Raw genomic sequence first — 21612 nt, forward strand, 5'->3', positions numbered from 1 at the left:
TGCAGATCTATAATTTTACTACATTTTATCTCCTGTACTATCAAAAGCAAAGTCTAAAGCTCTGTGTGATAGGTCTTAGCTTCTGTGATATTCTTTGAATGATCCCTCAGAGAACATCACTCTGCCTCCAACAGAAATCAGTTTTTAGCCTTCACCTTTGCCAGTCCTGAAAAAGTTGGTCTCCCTGCTAGAACATCATGCAATCTTTTTTAATATGATAGTTTCAAACTGCTCAATACATGGAAGCAGATGTTTGGTGCCTCAAGTGCAACTTGAAATTTTATAGAAAACCAAAATACAGACTGATTTAGTATTAACGCATGCTGCAGAAAAGGAAGTGTATGACCACTGTTTCTAAAGGTAAGTGCAGATAATGTCCCTTTAAATAATAGTTACTACCTCATAACAGGTGAGTTAGGGAAAATATATTTTTAATACCAAAGGCCGATGCAAAATGCTGCCCTGGAGTGAATGTGTAGCAATGTGTCAGCAAAGAAATTATTAAGAAGCTGTTTCTAAGATACGTCTGCAAACCAGCAGAATACACTTGTGTGCTGAAAAACAACAGATGCACTGTGTCTTCAGGACTTCTTTGTAGTTCTCACTATCCAAGAACTGGAACTTTGCCAAAAAAGCAGATGTCAGAAAGCGAAATGAGAGCAGACAACCAGGGAAATATTCAGCATATTCATCTATACAGAAAATAAAAAAGCAGACTTGGGGGGAAAAAATGAAAAAAAAAAAAAAAAGAAAAGAAAAGAAAATAAAAAAACCACACCACCACCAAAAAACCAAAAGAACCCCAAACAAACAAACAACTCAGTGGGATGCTAACTTTATTCCTGCAGAGAAGCTGACAACTGGGAAGAAGAGGCCATCTATGTTGAAGTTTTCAAACATTCCTTGAACTGGCTGACCATTTATTCGGAAAGAGATGCTGGGGGCACTCAGGTCCAAACAGCAGCTAATAACATCATCAGTTCTTAACAGATGTTGGTTGGGAGAATTTACTGTTCGTGCTACACAACCTATAGAAGTAAGAGAGACACATTTAGTGAAACTTATGAAAACCACACTGGCTTTCACAGCAGCCTAAAAAGGAGAAAAACATCACTATAGAGCACAAACACATTAATACACAGATATCTAACCTATAACATCCATGACCTGATTTTAAGCTTACAATAGAGTGAATAGCAGCATACAGTCACACAGAGCTATTTCAATCATAAATAATAAAACTCAATTACATTTAATGTGAGAATAATTACTGATATCCATATAAACAGTCAAAACCAAGAAAACTATGTTTTATTCCCTACATTACAGAAGTGCAAACTGAAAATAGCCCTTAGTACCTAATATGAAACCTAGTATACTTTTCTAAAGAATGTTTCATTATTTAGAGAAAGAAAGCTATCTCACTTCGAATTGTTTGTAGAAAATTAAGTACTCCCTGTTAATGGCCACATCATGGTACTCGTCCAAACTTACATGAGATGATACTATTCAGTTGCAGAATTAAACAGCAAACAAACATTTTTCATTAATATACAAATATAACTGCATTTGGAAGGCATATATATTCAGTAATATATTTTTTTAATCAGTTATGAACTCTAAAGGATTATTCTATCTTACATCAAATTCCATTTATGCAAGCACACCTGCTTCCCAAGAGAAGCAAGCTACAGAATCCAAAAATAGAAAGTGATTTTGTCTGAAATTCACTGCCAGCTACAGTACAAAATTTTTGGAAAACCATGGAAGCTGTTTGAAAACATGTCTACACATGCTTTCCAAAAATAACTTATGCACTGTCTCCAAGAGATACTTCATGATGCATACTAAGAACAGAGTACTAACTTTTTAACTAAGGTGTCCAACTTTTGTAAACATGAAAGACTTAACTAGCACTCCAAGAAGAACCTGATGACATGCAGTTTTAACAGAGGCAAAATTAATAAAATCTCAGTAATTTTTTCTGAACAGTGAATTTTCATTCACATACATCTCCAACCCCTGAGGAAAAATAAAATACCAACACTCCAAAAACTCTATATATGAAAAATGACACTGTGATACTGCCAGATGAAAATATCCCAGCTGAGAGCATGAAATAAATCACAGAAAGGGACAATTACTTAATGGCAGAGATAACTAAACTCTGAAAGAGCTACCAATGAAGAATGGATATTTCATCCACCTAAAGAATACTACTTGAGATCAGATACCTTTTTAGACACTAAAGTTTAGGCAAATATAGGTTATGGAGATCAATGCAGGGCTGACTGCTAACAGAAATATGCATTGGTCATTGATGACAACACAGTGGATCAAATTATCTAAATGCCTTTTCTGGCCCTAGGTTTTAAGGATCTATGAGTTCCACTTCTACACAATAGGTTACTTCAGGACTGAAGAACCAAGTGTAAATTAGATGTGATTCTCATATAGGCTTTGTACAGAACAGAAACTTGGGGGCAGAAATTGCTGTTGCTATTCATTAATACAGTAATTGTTTCATGTTAAGGAGGTGATCCTTAAAATGCCATTGCAGAGACTTATCAAGATGCAGCCTGGGATGGTGGAAGCAAAGGCCATGATTTTCAATATGCAACAACTTAAAGTTCTTCCATGTTTGAGTATGTGTTACACAATAGTATCAGTGAAGAAAGACAAAAATCTTTTCAAATCTACCAGCTGCATCCACAACAGACAGAAAAATTTGCAGATACAAGTGTGGTCTGACTTTTTTTCTTTTTTGGCAGGATTACTGACTTGAGAACCACAAACAGCTGTTCTTTTTTTCTGTTGTTACATTTCTGACTGAAAAGTTTGCAGTGGGTAGAAAAATAATTTTGATTGTCAGTAATCTTTTGTTTCCTCTCTGAAAGTGACCTTAAGTACAAAAGCTATCTTGGTTAGCTCATTATTTTCTGGTTTTTCTGTAATAATACTTTCTTGCCAAACTTAGTCACGACACTTGTAATGATACTATTAATTATGCATCATTGCTCCAAAGTTATTCCCACTATACATGAGAGACTAAGTAGAAGCTTCTTTCCTAAGATGCCACTCCAGTTGATATGCTATTATTTATTAATAAAATTCATTGCTATTTTGATTGGAAAGTTCTTTTGAAATGTAAAACTGTATTCTTTTCCATATATCAAGCCACAATGCCTCAAAACTGCGAAAACTTTGGATGATGCAGCTGACTCACAAAATTATCTCTCTTGTCTGCTAAGGTGCTTTAGAAAACCTGCTCATATCTTTATAGTGGAAAGAACTGCCAATCCAATGAGCCTTTCCCAGTTTCCAGGCAGTTCTCTAGTTCACCACTGCCCAATAACCTCTCCAAAACCAAAAGAAAAACAAATTTTCTCAGCAAGGTGAAATCATAGTAATATATCCTTTCAAGAGGTTCAGGACTGTCCAACCATAGGACTATTCATTCTAAATGATATCTGGGAATCTTTTCACGAAAGTTAAAACTTGTGAAAAAGATTAAGAAAAAGAGAACAAGCTATCATTATTCTGATTTTGCTGAGCTAAGCCAATTTGAAGAGAGAATAAGGCATTTGTGGAATCAAGAGTAAATAAAAACACTTTAAATACTGAGTTCAGCCTTCTCTAACACTAGAATCTTCATGCATAAATTGCTGTTAACAAAGAGATCCAAAGTAAGCCAAGGACATTTTAAACCTGAGCAAATACATTACATGCAAGCTAGGAATGTGATTCTGCAAGTTTTGCAATAACCAGTCTTATTGTATGCAAATAAAACATTACTACGTTAAAATATCTTCTTTTAAATGTTTGGCAAAAACATATTTAAAAATCTTCTTCACCTCTAAAGTATCTCTGAATTTCTAAAGACCCTTAATAAAATACTGGCTTGAAAAATAAAACCAAAAATCAAAACTGAAGAGTCCTGCTACCTAAATCTCTCAGACTGTTCTTACACTACCACATAGGAATTTCAAATCCAGACAGCTTTCATACTTCGATTTTTGCAGCTTTGAAATTTTTAAATAAAATTTTCATAGTTACCATGAACACACAGTCCCCCTACCCATCCAACCCTCAAAATCCCAGGTTGAAATGTAAATTATTAGTCTACCTTTATTACTTCATATAAACCAATTTTTTTCAAAGCACAATGACAGTTTAAATCATATTCTGATATAGAGTACTGTTTCTGTATGTTCCAAGTGTCAGCTTAAATAACTTAATTCACTTTGCTGCTGTTGAAACCAAATTCACTGGGACTGCAAACACAACTATAGTTTTTAAACAAAACACACACACAACAACAACAACAACCACAAAATATCCAGCAGAATACCTGACCACAGATGCAGACCATCAAAGCCATAGGAATATAAGTCATCACCAACACCATTTCCTCCCCATTCTGCTCCTCCCCCTGGGTAGGGCGAGTAGCCTTCTGTTGAAGCCCAGCCCACTCGTAGATGAGTTGATTCTGCAGTCACAAAGGGCTCCAGATGGTCCACCATAAGTTCATAGTACCATTTTCTGTATTGGGCTGAGCCTTCACTAATCCCCAAGAAGATGTTGGGTCTCATGCTTAAACAGAAAGAATAAAAATAGTTATTAAAATCTTATCTCAAGGACAAGATGAACTGCTGCATACTTTTCACTGACTCAAATTTCAAGCTTGTTTTACACAATTAAAGTAACAGAAGTAATTTTACTTCATGGAATCACACAGATTATCAGGTTGGTAAAGACTACAAGAAGGAGGTGCAACCTCCCTTGACAAAGGCTCCGTCAGGACAAGATGGCCCAGCACATTGTCCTGCTGAATCTTTTAAGCATCCAACGTTGGGTAATCCACCATTTACCCAGCAAGATTATTCCAATGACTGATTTTTCTCATTATGAAAAATGTTTGCCTTTTCTCCAATCATAATCCCTCCCAGGAGACACTTGTACCCATTCCCCTTTGGCTTTTCCATGTGACTCCTGGCTGCACCTGTTCCTCTAACCAGAAAAAATGGAAAAATGGGGTAACTTCAGCTCCAATACTTTTCACTTGCACTCCCAAAGCTTTATAGTTATTCTTGACTCTATTCAGGTTTCAGCTTCCTGTGCCATTTATGCCCCCATGAGATGAGTAACAGTGGATAGCAATCTGTACTCTGGACAAGTTGAGGCACCCTCTAGGCAGCATCTCAGACTTCAGCTCCCAGAAGGCAGTATTTTTACTTATTTATTCATTCATTTATTCTGGTGAAAATGGTCTACATATTTTAAGTAAAAAAAATGTTTGCTTCAGTAACTGAAACAGTATCCTCACTCAGACGCCAATAGTAATTGGTTTATGTGTTTGAACAACTAGTAGATGTTAAATACTGCAAAAAAAAAAAATCACAACTATTCACCACTTACCAATGTAAGTGTAGTAAGTACACATTGCAGGTTTAATTTTACATAGCAAACTGCATTCTGTAACACTGATTATCCATTCATTTAAAAAGATACAAAAGTGAGAGTCATTCTATTTCAAAATTCTCTTGTACCTCTTCCTTCTTCGTTTCAAGTCCTGTATAACTCAATAATTTGCAGTAGTTGTAGAAATATCCTTAATATCAATGTGATGCTCCTATTGCTACTGGTTTTACAGTACTTCACAAGACTATTTTAGAGTTGTAGAGTTATATCTAAAGGTCATAACGAGAAAAAAAAGGAAAAAAAAAACCTATGCTTTTCTAACCTGATTTTGTGGATAATATTGAATATAGACTCTCATCCTCAAAAAAATCCGTCTCCAGACAGTCATTTCTCCGTCAACTTTGTACTAAGAAAGACATTCAATCTTGAATTAAAGCCCTAGAGCACAGAAGTATCCAAAATCAATACTAGCTATATTTCTTCAATGGTTGGTTACCCATATTGCAAAAAATCTTTTAAACTTCTAGACTGAGTCTATGTAGGCTTCATATTCCTCTACTAGATTGGATTATTACTTGTATAAATACTTTCTTTCTCCATTCAGGCCAACAAATCAACAAAAATGCAGCTCTAAGCTAGTCCCAGTGTGGTTTCTGGTAAAGGGAATGCAGGGGAAGAAAGAAGGGCTGGTATGGGTAATTAAATACAAGTCAGTGTAAAAGCAGACTTTACTGATCTGGTTGCTTATAAAATAGCAAGTTTTATCAGGTAAGACCAAAAAACTTTCCTTCTAAAAGCACACAGGTTGTCTTTTGCCAAATGTTTAAGTATAAACACTATTCACATTGCTCTAAGTCAAAAATTTAATGTCCTTAAAAACAAAATACGTTTGACAAAAAAATATCTTCCAGAAAATTCATATTATTTGTAAATTATTAGCAAGGTTACCAATTGAATTTCTTCTGCCTGAACACAAGAGCACCTTATTATGCTTTTGTCCAGACTTCACAATTTAATCAACCCAATCAGCCAAATTCTTCTTGTTCAAAAGAGGTTTGTGAATAGAGTTTTCCAGTTCCCTGAAAAAATACATTAAAAAGCAATACCTTAGAAAGTTCCAGTAATACCTTAGAAAGTTTTTTTTTTTCCAAATATTTTTGGATCAAGGTATACATGTGTCAGTTTAATGCTAAATTTCTTCAAGCTTACTGACTTTTGAAAAAAAAAAATCCTTATAACTGCAGGAATAAGAACCTTTTCATTCACAGCTTCCTAATACAAAGCAAAAATATGGAACAACTGTATTGCTCTTTCTGCCACCTTGTTTGGGAAAGACAAGTCTATGTTCCTTGTGTAAGATCCAAAGTCATCCCAGAAGCTCAATCATGAATTGCAGAATCACTGAGGCTGGAAAAGACCTCCATGATCATCAAGTCCAACCCTGTGATCAAATACCTCCATGAAAACTAAACCACAGAAGTGCCATGTCCTATAATTTCTTGAACAATTCCAGACATGATGGCTCCAACCACTTCCCTGGGCAGCCTGTTCCAATGTTTAATCACCCTTTCTTCCTGAAAATTCTTCCTGAAGAAAAAATTCTTCCTGATGTCCAATTCGAACCTCTCCTGATGCAATTTGAGGCTATGTCCTCTTGCCCTGTCACTGGTTGCCTGGCAGAAGAGGCCGACCACCAGCTGGCTACAGCCTCCTTTCAGGGAGGTGTAGAGAATGATAAGATCTCTCCTGAGCCTACTCTTCTCCAGAGTAAACAAACCAATTTCCTCAGATAATCTTCATAAGGCTTTTGCTCCAGACCCTTTATCAGCTCCAGTGCTGTTCCCTGGACATGCTCCAGCGCCTCAAGGTCCTCCTCGTAGTGAAAGGCCCAAAACTGAACACAGTATTCCAGGTGTGGCCTCAACAACGCCAAGTTGAGACAGTAAGTTCTCTCTTACATTAAGGGGGGCTACTTAAAGCTTAATCCTTTAGCTTTAAGTAGCCTCCCTATAATACACAGTGTGGGTCTTTTATGTTTTTCAGTATCTAATAAATCCTACGAACTCTGAATTATAAGTACTATTTCTGTGTTTCAATTTTCATTACCAATCAATGATTCAGACTTATAAAAATAAACAAGTTTGAGACAGAAGAAGATCCCAGAGATCTTCACACAAAACCACATTCTTTGGCCTTAACATCAATTAAAACTCTAGAAAAACATTTACCTAATAATGTTTTTAAATGATACTTTATCAATTTAAGATGATACTAGCTTCATCTTGTTATTAGTGTCTGCTTGAAGGTAGCTTCTAAAATGCTGCCAGAGGAAGGAAGGGTGAAGGCGCTAAATATTCTAGGTACTGGTGAAGGTGTTTGGCACTAAATTCTTAATTTTGACCAAAGGAGATTATGAAATTCTCACAAGATCATAAACATAAAGGCAATCACAGGACATCAAGTTGGCAATCCTTGAATACACAACTAGATCTAGATCATAATCTTTAGAAGAGACTACAGCTCTGCAGACTTAAAACAATTTAGGGAAGCTATAGCTTGTGACAGCTCTCTCTGACCCAAGTTTCAAATTTAATCACTACAGCAAAGGGAATTTAAAATCCTAGTAAGAATAAAATATCATAACAAAAGTTTTGGAAGTAAAAGAGATCTTCTGTAGTGACTATTTCTTTTGAGCACAAGTTGAGGTTTTTTGCATTGTTCATAGATAGAGATTTTTTTCTATTTCTTTATACCTGCTCACATGGTTGACAAGGCGTGTCTGTAAGAGCAGATCTCTTCCTGGCAGGAGATTATCACAGATTAGATGTTGATTAGACCGCACAGCTACTCCATGACAAACACAGAGAGAACACAAAACATCCAAAACCTGAAAAAAAATTATTTTAATCTTAAATAATTTCTCATTATTATGGTTAATTACTTCAGGCAATGTAATACTCTATACCTTGTTACTGGAAAACATGTAATGGTATATAATTCATCCGACACTGTGGTTTTATTTTTAGAACAATTCTGAAATTTTCCTAACATTAAAACATTCTTCCCACTTCCCTTGCAAATTGTTATGCATCAATGTTTTTGCCAAAAGAAGGTAATATTTCTCTTTGCTTCTTCAAACTGCTCATATATATTTCTCATTATCGAAACAGCATTAAAGTCTCTGAAATTAACTTGCACACAGAAGAATGAGCTTGCTTTGTCCATCTAAATATACTACTTTAGTCTTTACCTACCTTATGGTTTCTTCCATGCTTGTCCAAAAGACAGATGATTGATTTAATATGTCCTTCCTTAATAATGTTTAGAGCTTCTGGGCTTTCTACCAACACACAGTGTAAAACCTCTAGAATTCCTGCGGGGGAAAAAAATAATTATTTCACTGAAGTGCACATGAAGTCATAACTGTACATAATAGTTCATAATCTTTTGCTCATGAACATGAAATAGTTTCAAAAATCGTTGCATATGACAAACAAACTCAAGCAGCAGTCACTGCCATGAAGAATGATTAGCCTTAAAATGTTTCTCTTTAATGGGGAAATATAACAATCTCCCATGTGTACTGGACAAAATCAACACCCGCTTTGGGATCTTCTACCTTCAGGAAAGACATATATTGTACATGCAGTTCAGCATTATCAGTTCCTACAGTTGTGGCCACATTGCTACAGTTGTGGCCACAATGAGAAAAATCAAAGGGGCTGAAGGAAAGCTGAGAAGTAGCCTTAAATCTAGAGATGTGCCATTCCTATTAGGAATGTACAGCTCTCATCATGGTCTTCAGCCCTTTATTCAAGCCACATCCCCAAACACTCAGCTTAATCCTTGCAAAGCAAAATCCATAGCCTGAGTCTTCTGCTCTTTGCCACGCCCTCTTTCCATTCAAGGGAACTGCAGCACTGCAAACTCCCCTTGATGTGGGAAAAATAGTGGTTTTGTCGGATGGTTCTGTCTCAGTGAGAGTGCTCTGGCCTTTCTTTGATCCTAGTGAGGAAGAGAACATCAGCCAGTATGGATAACCTACAGCACCATCCCTTTATCCCCATACTATTTAATGTTTTTTTCCAGAGGTCTGAGGGACATAGACTGTCATCACTAATAAAAAGTAGGGATCACTCAAGGACTGAAATGTAGAAAATATGGAAGACATCAGATACAGTGATAACTTGATCCATCCAGTAAACAGGTTTCAAACAAAGTGTGTTGCTTAATATATTTGTAGACAAAATCGCGCATATGTAAACAGAAAATGCAGGTAGTTGGTGAGCTAGAGGTGAACTTCCAAAGTGATTCTCTAGTCCTGAAGGTCTAAGCACAAGAAGCCTTAATTATAAATAACATAGTAAACCTGAATTTGGCAGTGTTACAATAGATGTGCACTTCCATGATTCCACCATTCTGTGAATACTGACAGTAACAATATTGTTAAAAAGGATAGAAACCTAAGAGTCATGAAAGCCTGCTAAAAGAGCAGATGCTCTGTAGCAACACAGCAGTAGCACAGTCCACCCAGCCTGCCCACTAGACAGAGTCAGGGGTCACTGATCATGGTAAAAGCATCTAGGGAGGTTCAAAAAGTCTTACAAAAGGATTCTTAATCCAGAGGGGTCATCTAGAACAAGATCAACAACTTTGTGTGTCACAGGGATCTGGGAATGCACAAAAATCTTTACATTCAAAACATGGTAACTGGAGGTTTGCCATCTCTCATTGTAGCACTGAAACACACTTTATCACTATAAAGAGTAATCCAATACTAAATGACACCACAGAAGTGTGGCAACCATATCCTCGGAATTTCCTCTAGGTAGAGTCATAACCTTTTGTCTTAAAATAGTACACAGGGTTCATTTTTAGTCTTAACATTTTCAATAACAATAATAAAAATACTTTGAAGATGGAAACATTCAATATTAAATGCATTTTATCAATTAGATCCAGCCATCCCAGCACCTTCTTGAATTACTATAGCATCTGAATGCTAATTATCAAATATGTTTTGTCCCCTGTGTATGAGAAAAAAATCCCATATAAGTGTACTATGTCTGCTTGGACTAATTCACTTTTAGATTGTCTACATTAAAGACAACTAGCCTTGTTCCAATTCCATTGGAGTTTCTCAGCACAGTAAAGCAGTAAGCATTTGAATCTAATACAATTTAACAGAATGATGTGCAGAGTTCATGGTAAGGAGAGTGAAAATTTTTTTAATGACTAACAGATGAAAGGAAGCATTTCTTTTCAGGACCATATGTTGACTCCTCTAATGTCATACAGTGGAATATAAGGAAAAAATGCATACACTTTAAAAAAATCCACAAAACCTGGTATTATTTGGTTTCAAAAACCTTTACTTGGAAGATATTCATAATAAAGAAACTTCCCTGTCCAATCGTTCAGAAGCCACTGTATTCTGACACTAGTTGCTCTGGGTAGTGACCCTCCTGACATGCTGCAAGAACTCTGAATGTACTAATACTTGGCAACACTCATTTGTTCTGAGTTTTCTGCTAGGAACTAGGCTGTCAGTCTTGTACCATCTGAGCTTGAACCATGGACCCTTTAGAGCTACAGACCCCACACCTACACAGTCAGACTAGATTTCCTTCCAGTTTGACCCCAAATTTCTCATAGCAGAGTCTCAGATGTCCCAGCCCTTAAAATAATTTCATTGTGGTGCAACAAGTAACAGAATAACAACTCAAACTGGGTGCTACCAAGGACAGATGCCCAACACAGGAATCTGAGATTATCTCAGCTGCTTAGAGCATGGTAGTAATAACACCAAATCTGTGGATTCAATTCCTGTAGAGACCATTTACTTGAGTTGGACTCAGTGAACCTTTTTGGCACCTTTCAACTCAGAACAGTCTGAGAGCACCTGGGCTTTTATACATTTACCACCTAAGCATGTGGAACCTGGGGGTCTTTGACTACTGCCATGTCTCTGAGTGTCACCTCCTGGGCCACAGGTTCCTGGGATCTTTGCTATGCTAAGAGTCAGCATTTCAAGGCTTCTCATCTCACCCAGAGCTCAACCAGCAGCTCAACTGCAGACTGCAAGGAGACACTTCCTGCACTGAATGTATTCCTCAACACTAGAGTACTAACTTGTTGTATTCTATTTTTTTTAAGTATGTTTTAAAGACTTTTAAATTATAGTAGGGCTAGTTAATCCGGTCTGGAATATGTTTCAGAGTGAAAAACTAATCTAATCTTAATTTATGGATTGAAGAGACAGCTGAAGCATTTGCACTGCAGCTCCATGATATCTAATTTGTAATACTGTCTACTCTCAGACATATTTCTACTTGGACAGATAATAATTTTCCTTCTTTTGCTTCAGTGAAGCTTGGGAAATGAATCAATTTCTGATCTAATTTGTACAATCAATTCACAGTTGCTATTTATATATTTAATGCCTTCATTCTGTTTTCATAACACTTTTAGTTCCAGGAGAAGAAAAATGTGAAAACAGGATTTTTATACGTAATAGTTGGTAGCATCAAATCGTTACTGCAATGCATTCAAGAAAACACATGCAGGAGATGTGCTTACTGACACATCTGTAAACTGACAACTTTAACATTGAAGGTGAACTTAATTTTGATGTGAATAACAGAACATGGTATTTCCCATGAACACCAGAACATGTCTTCCCCATAAACACTTTACCTTAGGAAAACAAAACCTATTTCATGTGAATGTATGTATTCAAGTATTCATAGTTTAAAGGTTTGATATAAGCCAGTATTTCTCCCTATGAAGATCTACCACTGTAAATTAAAACAGTGAATATCCTCAGCCCAACAAGCCAAATAAAGCTTAAAATCTGGCAAGCAAGCATCCCACATAAAATCACAAAATTATATTTACATATTAAAAGCTAAACCTACTGTGCCGCTCAAGATAACTGAAGCACAGCCTAATTAGCATCTGTTATAACCAACTCCCTCAAAACCAGGAAAAGTCTTTATTATAAAATGAGTTTTGGAGGCAACATGGAAGTAATGTTACCAATACACATGGAGATGGAGTACGAGTGGCCCAATTCCCAGCAGAAAACTCAGAAAAAATGAGTATTACAAATATTAGTATGTTCAGAGTTCTTGCAGCATGTCAGGAGGTTCACTACCCAGAGCAACTAGTATCAGAATACTCTGCAGTTTACAGAATGCATCTCATACCTTACTATACTGTCATAAACAATTAAGTTTTTAATTTTCAAATCTTTTTGGTTTGAAATTAAAATTTAAAAATATATAAGTAATTTATAGAAACCATGTAACAGCAATTTTTGGAGTTGTCATAAGAAATTTCATCTTAAATCTCCAAAACTTGAGCAAAAGGTTTTGCATTATTTCTCAAAACCCTTACCCTGAGAGTTTCAGATGAAAAATTAGGTCTTTTAGGAAACAGTTTCACCATTAAGATCTTGTGATGTACATTGAAATTAAGCAGGTTGCAATCAAATGCCAGGCAAATGCATAATTGTGATATCATTCTCCTGAAATTAATGCTGTCACACTTAAGGTGGAGCACAGTGGAAAAATAATTTAACTTATGATTTTGAGATTTTTCAAATGCTTCTTTCAGTTTAAATTCAGTTACTCAAATGCTCTTTAGAGCAAGGAGAGTACAGCATCTACAGAGCAGGTTCCCCAAATAGTAATGTAAACCAACACGAGTTACATTCAGTTATGACATCTATTTAATTAGGATCACCAACTCTGGTACACCAGCTGTGCTGACAAGATGATCTGCAAACACCTAAGGAGACACTTGTGCTGTAAGCAGCCAACTGTCTGAGGCACCAGCTGAGAATTAAAGTAGGGACACAGGCAAAGGCTCCTATGTTTCTGTTGCCTCACCTCTTGAGCTGCTCAAGCATTCAGAGCATAAACATATCAGCCTAAAACAGATCAGGTCCATCCCAGGAGTAGGAAGTAATCCTGTAGTAAAACAGGTCCCCTGCCCTAAGGCCGTAGGTCTGCAACTAAAACTAAACAAAACTCTGCAAAAGTACTTCCATAAAACATTGCTGTCTGGAGAGGCTCACATGGGCAAATGCTTCAAAGCCTCTATACCAGTCTCAGCCTCAAGATTTACTGACTTTTAAACTCTCTCCTTGCCCCAAGAGCCGAAAAAGGGAAAAAAAAATCTTCAAGAGAAGCATCAGTGTGCAACTGCTCTTTACAAGCGCAATCAACCACTGCAGATCTTGTCAGTCAGCTACTGAATGCCATGTCAGTTTACCCTCAGCTCTGAGAGGGAGAACACTCCCGCCACTGACTTTTGACAGTATTTTCCCATGTTGCTGGTCTGTGGTGGTGCATGTTTTGGATTTTATTTTGCTTGTTCTGTTATATGAGTTATTTCCAGAAAGTTTAATGTAAAATGATTTGTTCTTTGTACTCCCCTCCTGTTCCTCTCCCTTGGTTCATCCCCAAGTTGTCTGTCAGATATTTGTTAAGTGTCAATCATTAGTTCCATAACCCTCTGCTCCTGTCAGTCACTCTGGGACCTCCCCTGCGTCCAGAAAATTCCAAGAGAGACATCGAGTGATTGGGCAGGATCAAGGGGGTCTCCTCCCATTTGGTTATGACTTGATGTTGCACCTGTATGTTATGTTAAGAGTCACTCCTTACTTTTCTGTTGTTGGTTTGTTACTGTACCCCATCCCTGAGATCTGCCCCCCTTTATAAGTTGCTCCCCTCACATTCTCAGGGTCTCTTCTGACACAGAGCCCTGGGGTGAGGATCCCCTTGATCCAATAAACTCTGTAGCCCTGTCTCCAAAGAGTCCCGCCTTTTATCTCCTGCCTTTGCCCCGTCCCTGCCCTTGGTCAGCCCAGAACCACCAGTGATGTCATGGTGCCAGGGCCGGCTAAGCTGGGACACACACAGGCAGCTGTGAAACTGGTCAGTTCACCTCAGGAACAGGTTTACGGCAAATAAACAAAACAGCCACGAATGTTTAACGGCAAAGCTGAGGGGAACACAAACACCTTGTTTACTATAGGACACATCTGTTCTCACAGCTGCTGCTGATCCATTGAATATAACCGAGGTAAGAAATTTATTAATGTATGCCAAACGGTGACCTGCACTGGAAGGCAATTCCTGGAACTACATGGAATACTCTGCAATTGCTGGGTATTTCTCATTTATTAATGCCTCTGTAAAAGGCTGTGCTATCCCTGTGACTTTTTTTTTTTTTAATGTTTACCACTCTAACATTAAACAAAGAACTTTTGCAATGGGGGACACACTTCCCTCCTGGCTTTAATATTTCAAAGACTCCTAAGCACACCATCAATCTGGCTGGCAGACGTATGATTGAGGAATGGAAAGTATGCGGAATGGAATTTCAGTTCCTGAGGACAACTCCTTAATCAATCATTATGTTCCTTCCAGTTCATGGAATAACACAGGACACTAAACTAAGAAGATGATGGGAATAAGATACAAATATGTAACTGGAGAGGTATGTAACACTGTTACTGTAACTTTATTTCTCACTGGTATGACTACAAATCTTCGTGCCCTTTGAACTTACTGTAGCATTATTACAAAAAAGAAGCCTTGAAAGACTCTCAAGAGGCCATCTTCCAAACAAATTGTAAAAAGTACTATATTTAAAGCAAAACAGTCTCAACTGCTACTGAAAAACATTTCTTGTTAACTTTAAATAGAAATTTACACCTCAGGACCAAAAGAGGTGATTCAAAAAGAAATGTATATGTGTTATATAGGTAAACACTGTTAGGCAGACCAAATTATATCCATTCCATATGACTTTTGTTATATTTAGTTTGATGAAAATCCTGAAAAACACGCAGACTTACAAAGAAAAGGGAAGATACCAAAATTACTTAGAAAACAACTTAATACAGCTTACACTGTTGAACATCTATTTTATCAGATGCTTTGTTTGTCTGAATTGAAAGATAACACTATATCCAATTGGTGTCAAGGAAAAAGCAGGACTACTAGAACTTAAAGTAGAAGTACAACTGAAACCAGTACGTAAAAAATGTTACATATATAAATCCCACTTATTAACATAATTTACTCTCTCATAATAAGAACTTCATCATAATTAAGCTGAAGTATATCACCAACTTTAGAAAACTTAGAACTGGTCAAATAAGGAAGTAAAAATACTAAAAAGCATACCAGAAGAGGCTTCCAGTCTTTCTAATCTGCTGATCAACCAATCAAGAGACCCAGAAAACTGAGCACAGTTTTTACGATTTCCTCGAATCAGAGCCGCTTTTAGAAAGAGAGAGAGAAAAAGAGAAATTAAATCACAGTTGTAAGTGCATTTCAAGTTAATTCCTGTATTCTCTTGTCAGAAAGATCTAGTAAGAGAGAATCTTAAACTTTAGTTATTGATGTTCTAGATTAAAATTTAAATAATATAAGTGATAATTACAATCAGCGTAAGAGACACCTTTGATATCGAATTGATCTTTAGGGAATTAGAATTTCTTTGGCTCTACAATTATCTCAATATTCCCTACAAAATGCTCTGCATGAAGAAGCCCGTACTCACACCACAGAAGTCAGCTGCTACTATAGAAACAAGATTCTGTAAAACAGTATTCTTGTGAAGACAGAAAACATTGCAAAAGCAGAGTGTGAAGCCAACAACATAGGTGGTGAATGCCAATTATTTTCTACTGTTACAATACATTTGTTCAAGAGTAATAAAAAGTAGAACAAGATAGGTATCTAGGAACTTGTTTGCTATACTTTTGACAAGGTTGTAGGCACGAAGTAACTGTTTTGAATCTATTTCACCCTCACGCTTTAAGCTGAAGATTGAAGTAGACTGAATAATCACTTGGTGGGTACAATTGAACTGAAATCTCCCTGAACACTGCAGGCACCCACAATTCTGCCCTGTCCTGGATTATGTGCATCTGCAGGTATGTGCACACACACAAGCTCTCAGAGAAGCATCTGCTCTACTCCAAGGACTCATACCCTAATAGCAAAACAAACAAACAAACCCCTTTTTCTTGCTGTATTATATATAAAAAAAAAAAAAAATGTACCCTGAAATCTTACACCTTTGATTAATCATGACCACAGTTATTTGAAAATATTTGGGAGTCATAAAAGGGGGGACACCTTGTTAAAACACACAGACTAGAACTAAGGAACACCTGTTTCTGATAGTAACTTGTTTTTATTTGTCATAGGCAAGCCACACCATCTCCCAGTGCTTCACGTAGAAACATAAAATGAAGGCAGTAACACTTCAGTGCTTAACACATCACTAAATTTAACTTCATTAGCGGTAATGGTACACATATGGTTTCATAAACGCTACTCTGCACAAGTTGGTGAAAGGTCACTATTCATTGGTTAAAGCTGTGCAATAAATGAGGCACACAGACACTTAGAACTGAAAACAAAAAACAACATCCTACAGTTGCTTTTCTTATTGCCTACTACTCTGAACAACAGTAGCATTCAGTTTTAAAGGAATAAAAACCATGATGTGGTCAGTCAGACATTAACATCACATCACTGCATACACTCCTGCACATTCTTCTGTAATGCAAAAGGATCTAGTACAAGTTCACAGAGAATGTATGTATTTACAAAAGAAAAAGGACAGATGCTTTAGTAGATATATGTTGATTCTTTCAAATTGAATGACAGTAGACTTAGACTGAATATAAGGAAGTATCTTTTTGCAATCAGGGTGGCTGGACTAGATGATCTTTAGAGGTCTCTTATGAGCCAAACCATTCTAAGATTATATGTGATAGTATTCAGTCTCAGCATCTGTAAATGCCTTCATTCTCATCACAGTGAGATACAACACAACATCAATGACATGACAAAGGACATGAATTCTGGCATCACAGTTTACTTTTATTTATGTGCAGACTCAAAAAACAAAGTACTGTTTGCTGAAGCGAGACTGAGCAAGCAATATCCATTTGTCATCCATGTAATTACTGTACAGATCCAGCATTATTCAGAACACAGCAAAATACAAATTCATCATAGCCAGATCAAAGCCAGACTTCCTAAGCATTAGCTGCCAGAGGATAATGCAGTTAGAGAAGTAACATCAGAGGGCAGGAGGGGCACAGAGACTGGGAAGTCAACGAAAGCTTTCATGTTGTTCTCATCAATACAAGTCCATGCAAGCAATACAGAACACACAGACTCTTCTTCAGAAGGATTTTTTTAGCCTTGCCAATTGGAAATCAAGCCACTACTTCCTCCAGTGTGCACTGTGCTTAATGTAACAAGAGATAAACTAAACTGTAACAAAAAAAATTCAACTCTACCCTATATCTATGAATAACTAAACCACAGCATTTTATACTCCATCAACTACCATCTACACCCCAAAAGGTTGTCATTTGATTTCATGGAGATGTTAACTCTCTGGACCTAGTGTGGATACTTCTAAATGTTTATAATTCCTGATATAACTTCTTCAATTGACTGTTAATACATCAAATAACTGCAAATGAAAAAATCTTGCTTAATTTGTATTCTAAGTTTCTACACAGTGGAAATACTTCTGCACTACAACAGTTATGTACTTCTTTATTCTTCACTATTTTGAGGTAAAACTACCCAAGTAATCCATAATATGTCTTACCTAGTAATTCATACAAAGAATTCAGAATAGATTTCCATGCTTCTCCAGCTTCCTTCCCAGCTACATCTGCAAAGTGAGCTGCACTGCTGTACACATTCAAGCGATCAATACATTCAAGTACAAGGTTGATCATACCCTAAAAAAATTAAAAAGCTTGTATTGTCAGAGGGAACAAAAAGTATTTTTAGACACAAACACAAAAGATTTTCAGAAATCAAAGAAAAAAAAAAAAAAACATGGAGGACAGGATATGCAAGACATGAGAATATATGTGTGAAGTAAAACAAGCAATCCCAACAGAAAATTTTCCTTGATGAAGGTAATAAACATCTGCCATTTAGGATGGTCAAATTAAAACAAAAATAAACAATATTAATTAAATTAACAATAAACAGTATTAATGACAATTTTAGGCAAGATTTTATTCTGGAGGACATTTAGGCATCTGATAAAGTATAGGCAACTATTATTATCAGAGAAATAACACATAATATTAAACAAAATGCTTAAAGAATGCTTAGTAAACCAAAATATCCTTCTACATCAAGAGATTATAACAGAAAAAACCGATTCACCCATAAGTAGAAAATTATGGGTAGAGTTCAAAGCACAAGGTCATTAAGGTAAAAAGAAGTAAGGCCATAAATGTATTTCTTCAAATATGCAGGAAAACAGCAGACTTAGAAGGACTATGAATGTAGCAAATACTTAGATTCCTATAGGATAAAAACTACAAGCATAATCCATATCAGACTAAACACTAGAGATATTGTGAAAGAATACTTGCAGACACTGTAGTGGAAAATCAGGAGTAAAATTGAGAGAAGTACCTCTTCTTGGAAGAGGTTCTGGCGATTCTTCAGTGCTCGGAGCCTGTTTTGTTTGTTTTCATGCTCCAAGTGTTCATCAGGGGGGTGAAAGTAGCCAATCAAGTCCTGAAGGCTCAGATTGACTGACTCGATAGGCAAATCAATGGTGGAAGACTTCACTTTCTTGCTGAGAGAATCAAGGCCCCTGCAAGAAGATGCATAGGCTCCTGAGAATTGAAAATTAATTTACTTTATCGTTCAAACTTTTTATTTATTTAAAAGCAGAGTTTGTTTAGATGCCAAAGCTCATTTTCTGACAGCAACTTGTCAAAGATTCTTCGTATCTGCCCATTCTCCATTTAACAACCGACCTGTTCCCAAATAAAGCCTGAAAGCATGAAAAATGCTATTTCTGGTAAATTTTTTTCAAATCCAAAAAACACATTTTAATATCCTATCTACATATGTAGCAGTTTCAGAGGCAGAGCAAAAGATGAAGAGAAGTTATTGCAAACTGGTACAAAGCATCATGAAACTGGAATGGACACAAGTTAAAGAGACGAGTCCTGCAGTGCTGACGAGGGTCCTGATTGCCCATGGAAGCTCCCAAACATATCTCTAATCTGTTCTTAAGCCCTTTTCAGTGTGGAAAGATGCAGCACTTCTACACACTCTGTCTCAGCACTTCATTAGCCTTTTTGTTTCCCTGATGCGCAATTCAAGCTTGGCCTTGCTGAAGTCTATGAACATTCTCTCTTAGAAGTGGAGGGCTGACTGTTCACATCCATGTTACACCTGTCCCTTGCTCAGCTGGAATTCCTTTGCAAATAATGCAAAGTTTCAAAAAGACAGCTACAAAAGTTATCTTTAAAATTTAATTTTATTGTGAGCATGTTATCCAAAGCCCAATTTTTCTGCTGGCTTTGTGAGGAGGAACTGGAGCATACACTTAAAAGAATAATTTTCATCCTCTTCACTTCAGCTTTTTCTTTTTGAGTCAACATCCTGCCAAAACTAAACTGATAAACACTGCCTTGGACTCCCTGTGTACTCCACAAAAATCTCCACTCTAATTTAGCAATACCTTGATTTGTGAAACCTTATCATTAAATTGCCTTTCTCTGTCTTTATCTTTTATGGCATTCTTAGAAGCTTCTATTAAGGTGGATTATTTACAAAGTGACCTGGGGCCTACATTTCCTTTGTATTTCAAATGTCATACTGTAGACAACTCTCCTGACGGGTGATTTTGTCCTGGTTTTTTAAGTACTTTGTTATATGCTCTTCAACAAACTGATATGTCGGTGTCTTTGTCTGTGCCCTTATTTAGAACATGGTTGCTTCAGATCACCATCTTTCACAGGTTTTTTTCTTGTGATAAATGATCTCTTATGGAATTCTTATCATTCCATACAGTCTTACTGCATATCATTCTTTTTCTAATGCAAGCTGCACTGATGAAAGGGCCTTTTATCAATTACTGAAATCGCAAGCATTTGAGAATTAGCATTTTATCGGCATTATTTAGGAATAGGAAGATAAATGCAAATTGCATACATCTGACAGGATTTCTGAATGGCTAGTTACTATAAAATACAACACATTTTTCATGTGTTCCAAAATATTAAAGAAACAAGTAGCATTAAAAAGGAAAAAAATACATGAAATGTAATGTGAGAGCAGAAAAAAGGTATCATTTTAAAGAAAATTTCTTGATACTACGAATTTCTTCAGTATATCTCTGGTTTTTACAGATCTGTAGTGATACAGTTATCTCACACTTCCAGGTTTTCCAAAGAAGATCACCTTTAAAAACTATACTTAGAAAAGAAAATGCTAATTTATGCAACACATGACTTAAAGAAAATTCTGGCAAGGAACTATCTCTTTTATGGTTTGTTTGCATTTTCAGTATGTTTATGCATTTAAATCAAGATTGAGAAATAAATTATAAAGTACCTGTCAAGGTGCTTATCTGCTGATAACAGAAAGAACTGAAAAAGTCCAGTTTGAGAAGCACTGATCTATTTTTTTATGAAAGATAAATTGTTCCCTTTTGTGTTAATGGCAACTTTGAATAAAACTGAAGAGGAAAAAAAAATGAAAAGTGATGAAAAGATCATTTTAAAAGCACACCTTATGAACCTGTTGAAAAGGAAGACTGTACTACGGATGACACGTGCTGTACGGGATTCTTCATTCTGAGATCTGGACAGTGTTAAACCATCATCCATGTGCCCTTCATGGTGCATTATTGCCTGACAACAAAAGCAAGAAGCAGTCACTGCAAAATGAGACATTAAATAAGTCTGAAAACTCACATAGGAAGGTAGCCTAGGAAATTATGAAGTCACATACAAAAATAGCGATTTTATTAAAAACAGATAATTCCATAGTTTAGCTTCTCATGTCCAAGGTCGCACCTGTACTGAGCCAGCAGGTCCAGTGCCATAATAATTTCAAAGCTACAGCTTCTGCAAGCAACATACTTTATTTTAAAAAAAATCTAAGGGGTTTTTGTTTACTCTTTGTTTTTATCAACATTAAAAGCACTTCCCCTATAGATCAGCAAATCCCTAAAGCAGAAAAGGTCATAACAGGTATTCTTTACTGGTCCTCATTTCTAATAGTGCTACTGGCCTTTTCTGACTATGCTTTGAGTAATTTCCAATAACTTACAGTTTTTCATGTCTAGTTATCATGGTTCTGATGGATTGGATGGCTC

At 36.4% G+C, this 21612-nt stretch overlaps 1 protein-coding gene across 3 annotated transcripts in view; it reads right to left on the reverse strand.

The window, feature by feature from the left end:
* RYR2 (ryanodine receptor 2) overlaps nucleotides 1-21612 on the reverse strand; it is a 378658-nt gene that overhangs the window by 168378 nt on the left and 188668 nt on the right. For all 3 annotated transcript variants that reach the window (XM_066315680.1, XM_066315679.1, XM_066315678.1), the window contains exons 13-20: nucleotides 21024-21145; nucleotides 18909-19092; nucleotides 18079-18214; nucleotides 15621-15716; nucleotides 8676-8794; nucleotides 8175-8308; nucleotides 4352-4593; nucleotides 836-1028 (exon numbers count right to left, since the gene is read on the reverse strand). In XM_066315680.1, coding sequence (XP_066171777.1) covers nucleotides 836-1028; nucleotides 4352-4593; nucleotides 8175-8308; nucleotides 8676-8794; nucleotides 15621-15716; nucleotides 18079-18214; nucleotides 18909-19092; nucleotides 21024-21145 — 1226 coding nt within the window. The remainder of the gene's footprint in view (nucleotides 1-835; nucleotides 1029-4351; nucleotides 4594-8174; nucleotides 8309-8675; nucleotides 8795-15620; nucleotides 15717-18078; nucleotides 18215-18908; nucleotides 19093-21023; nucleotides 21146-21612) is intronic.

The sequence above is a fragment of the Sylvia atricapilla genome, chromosome 3 (genome assembly GCF_009819655.1).
Source record: "Sylvia atricapilla isolate bSylAtr1 chromosome 3, bSylAtr1.pri, whole genome shotgun sequence".
Classification (NCBI taxonomy): domain Eukaryota; kingdom Metazoa; phylum Chordata; class Aves; order Passeriformes; family Sylviidae; genus Sylvia; species Sylvia atricapilla.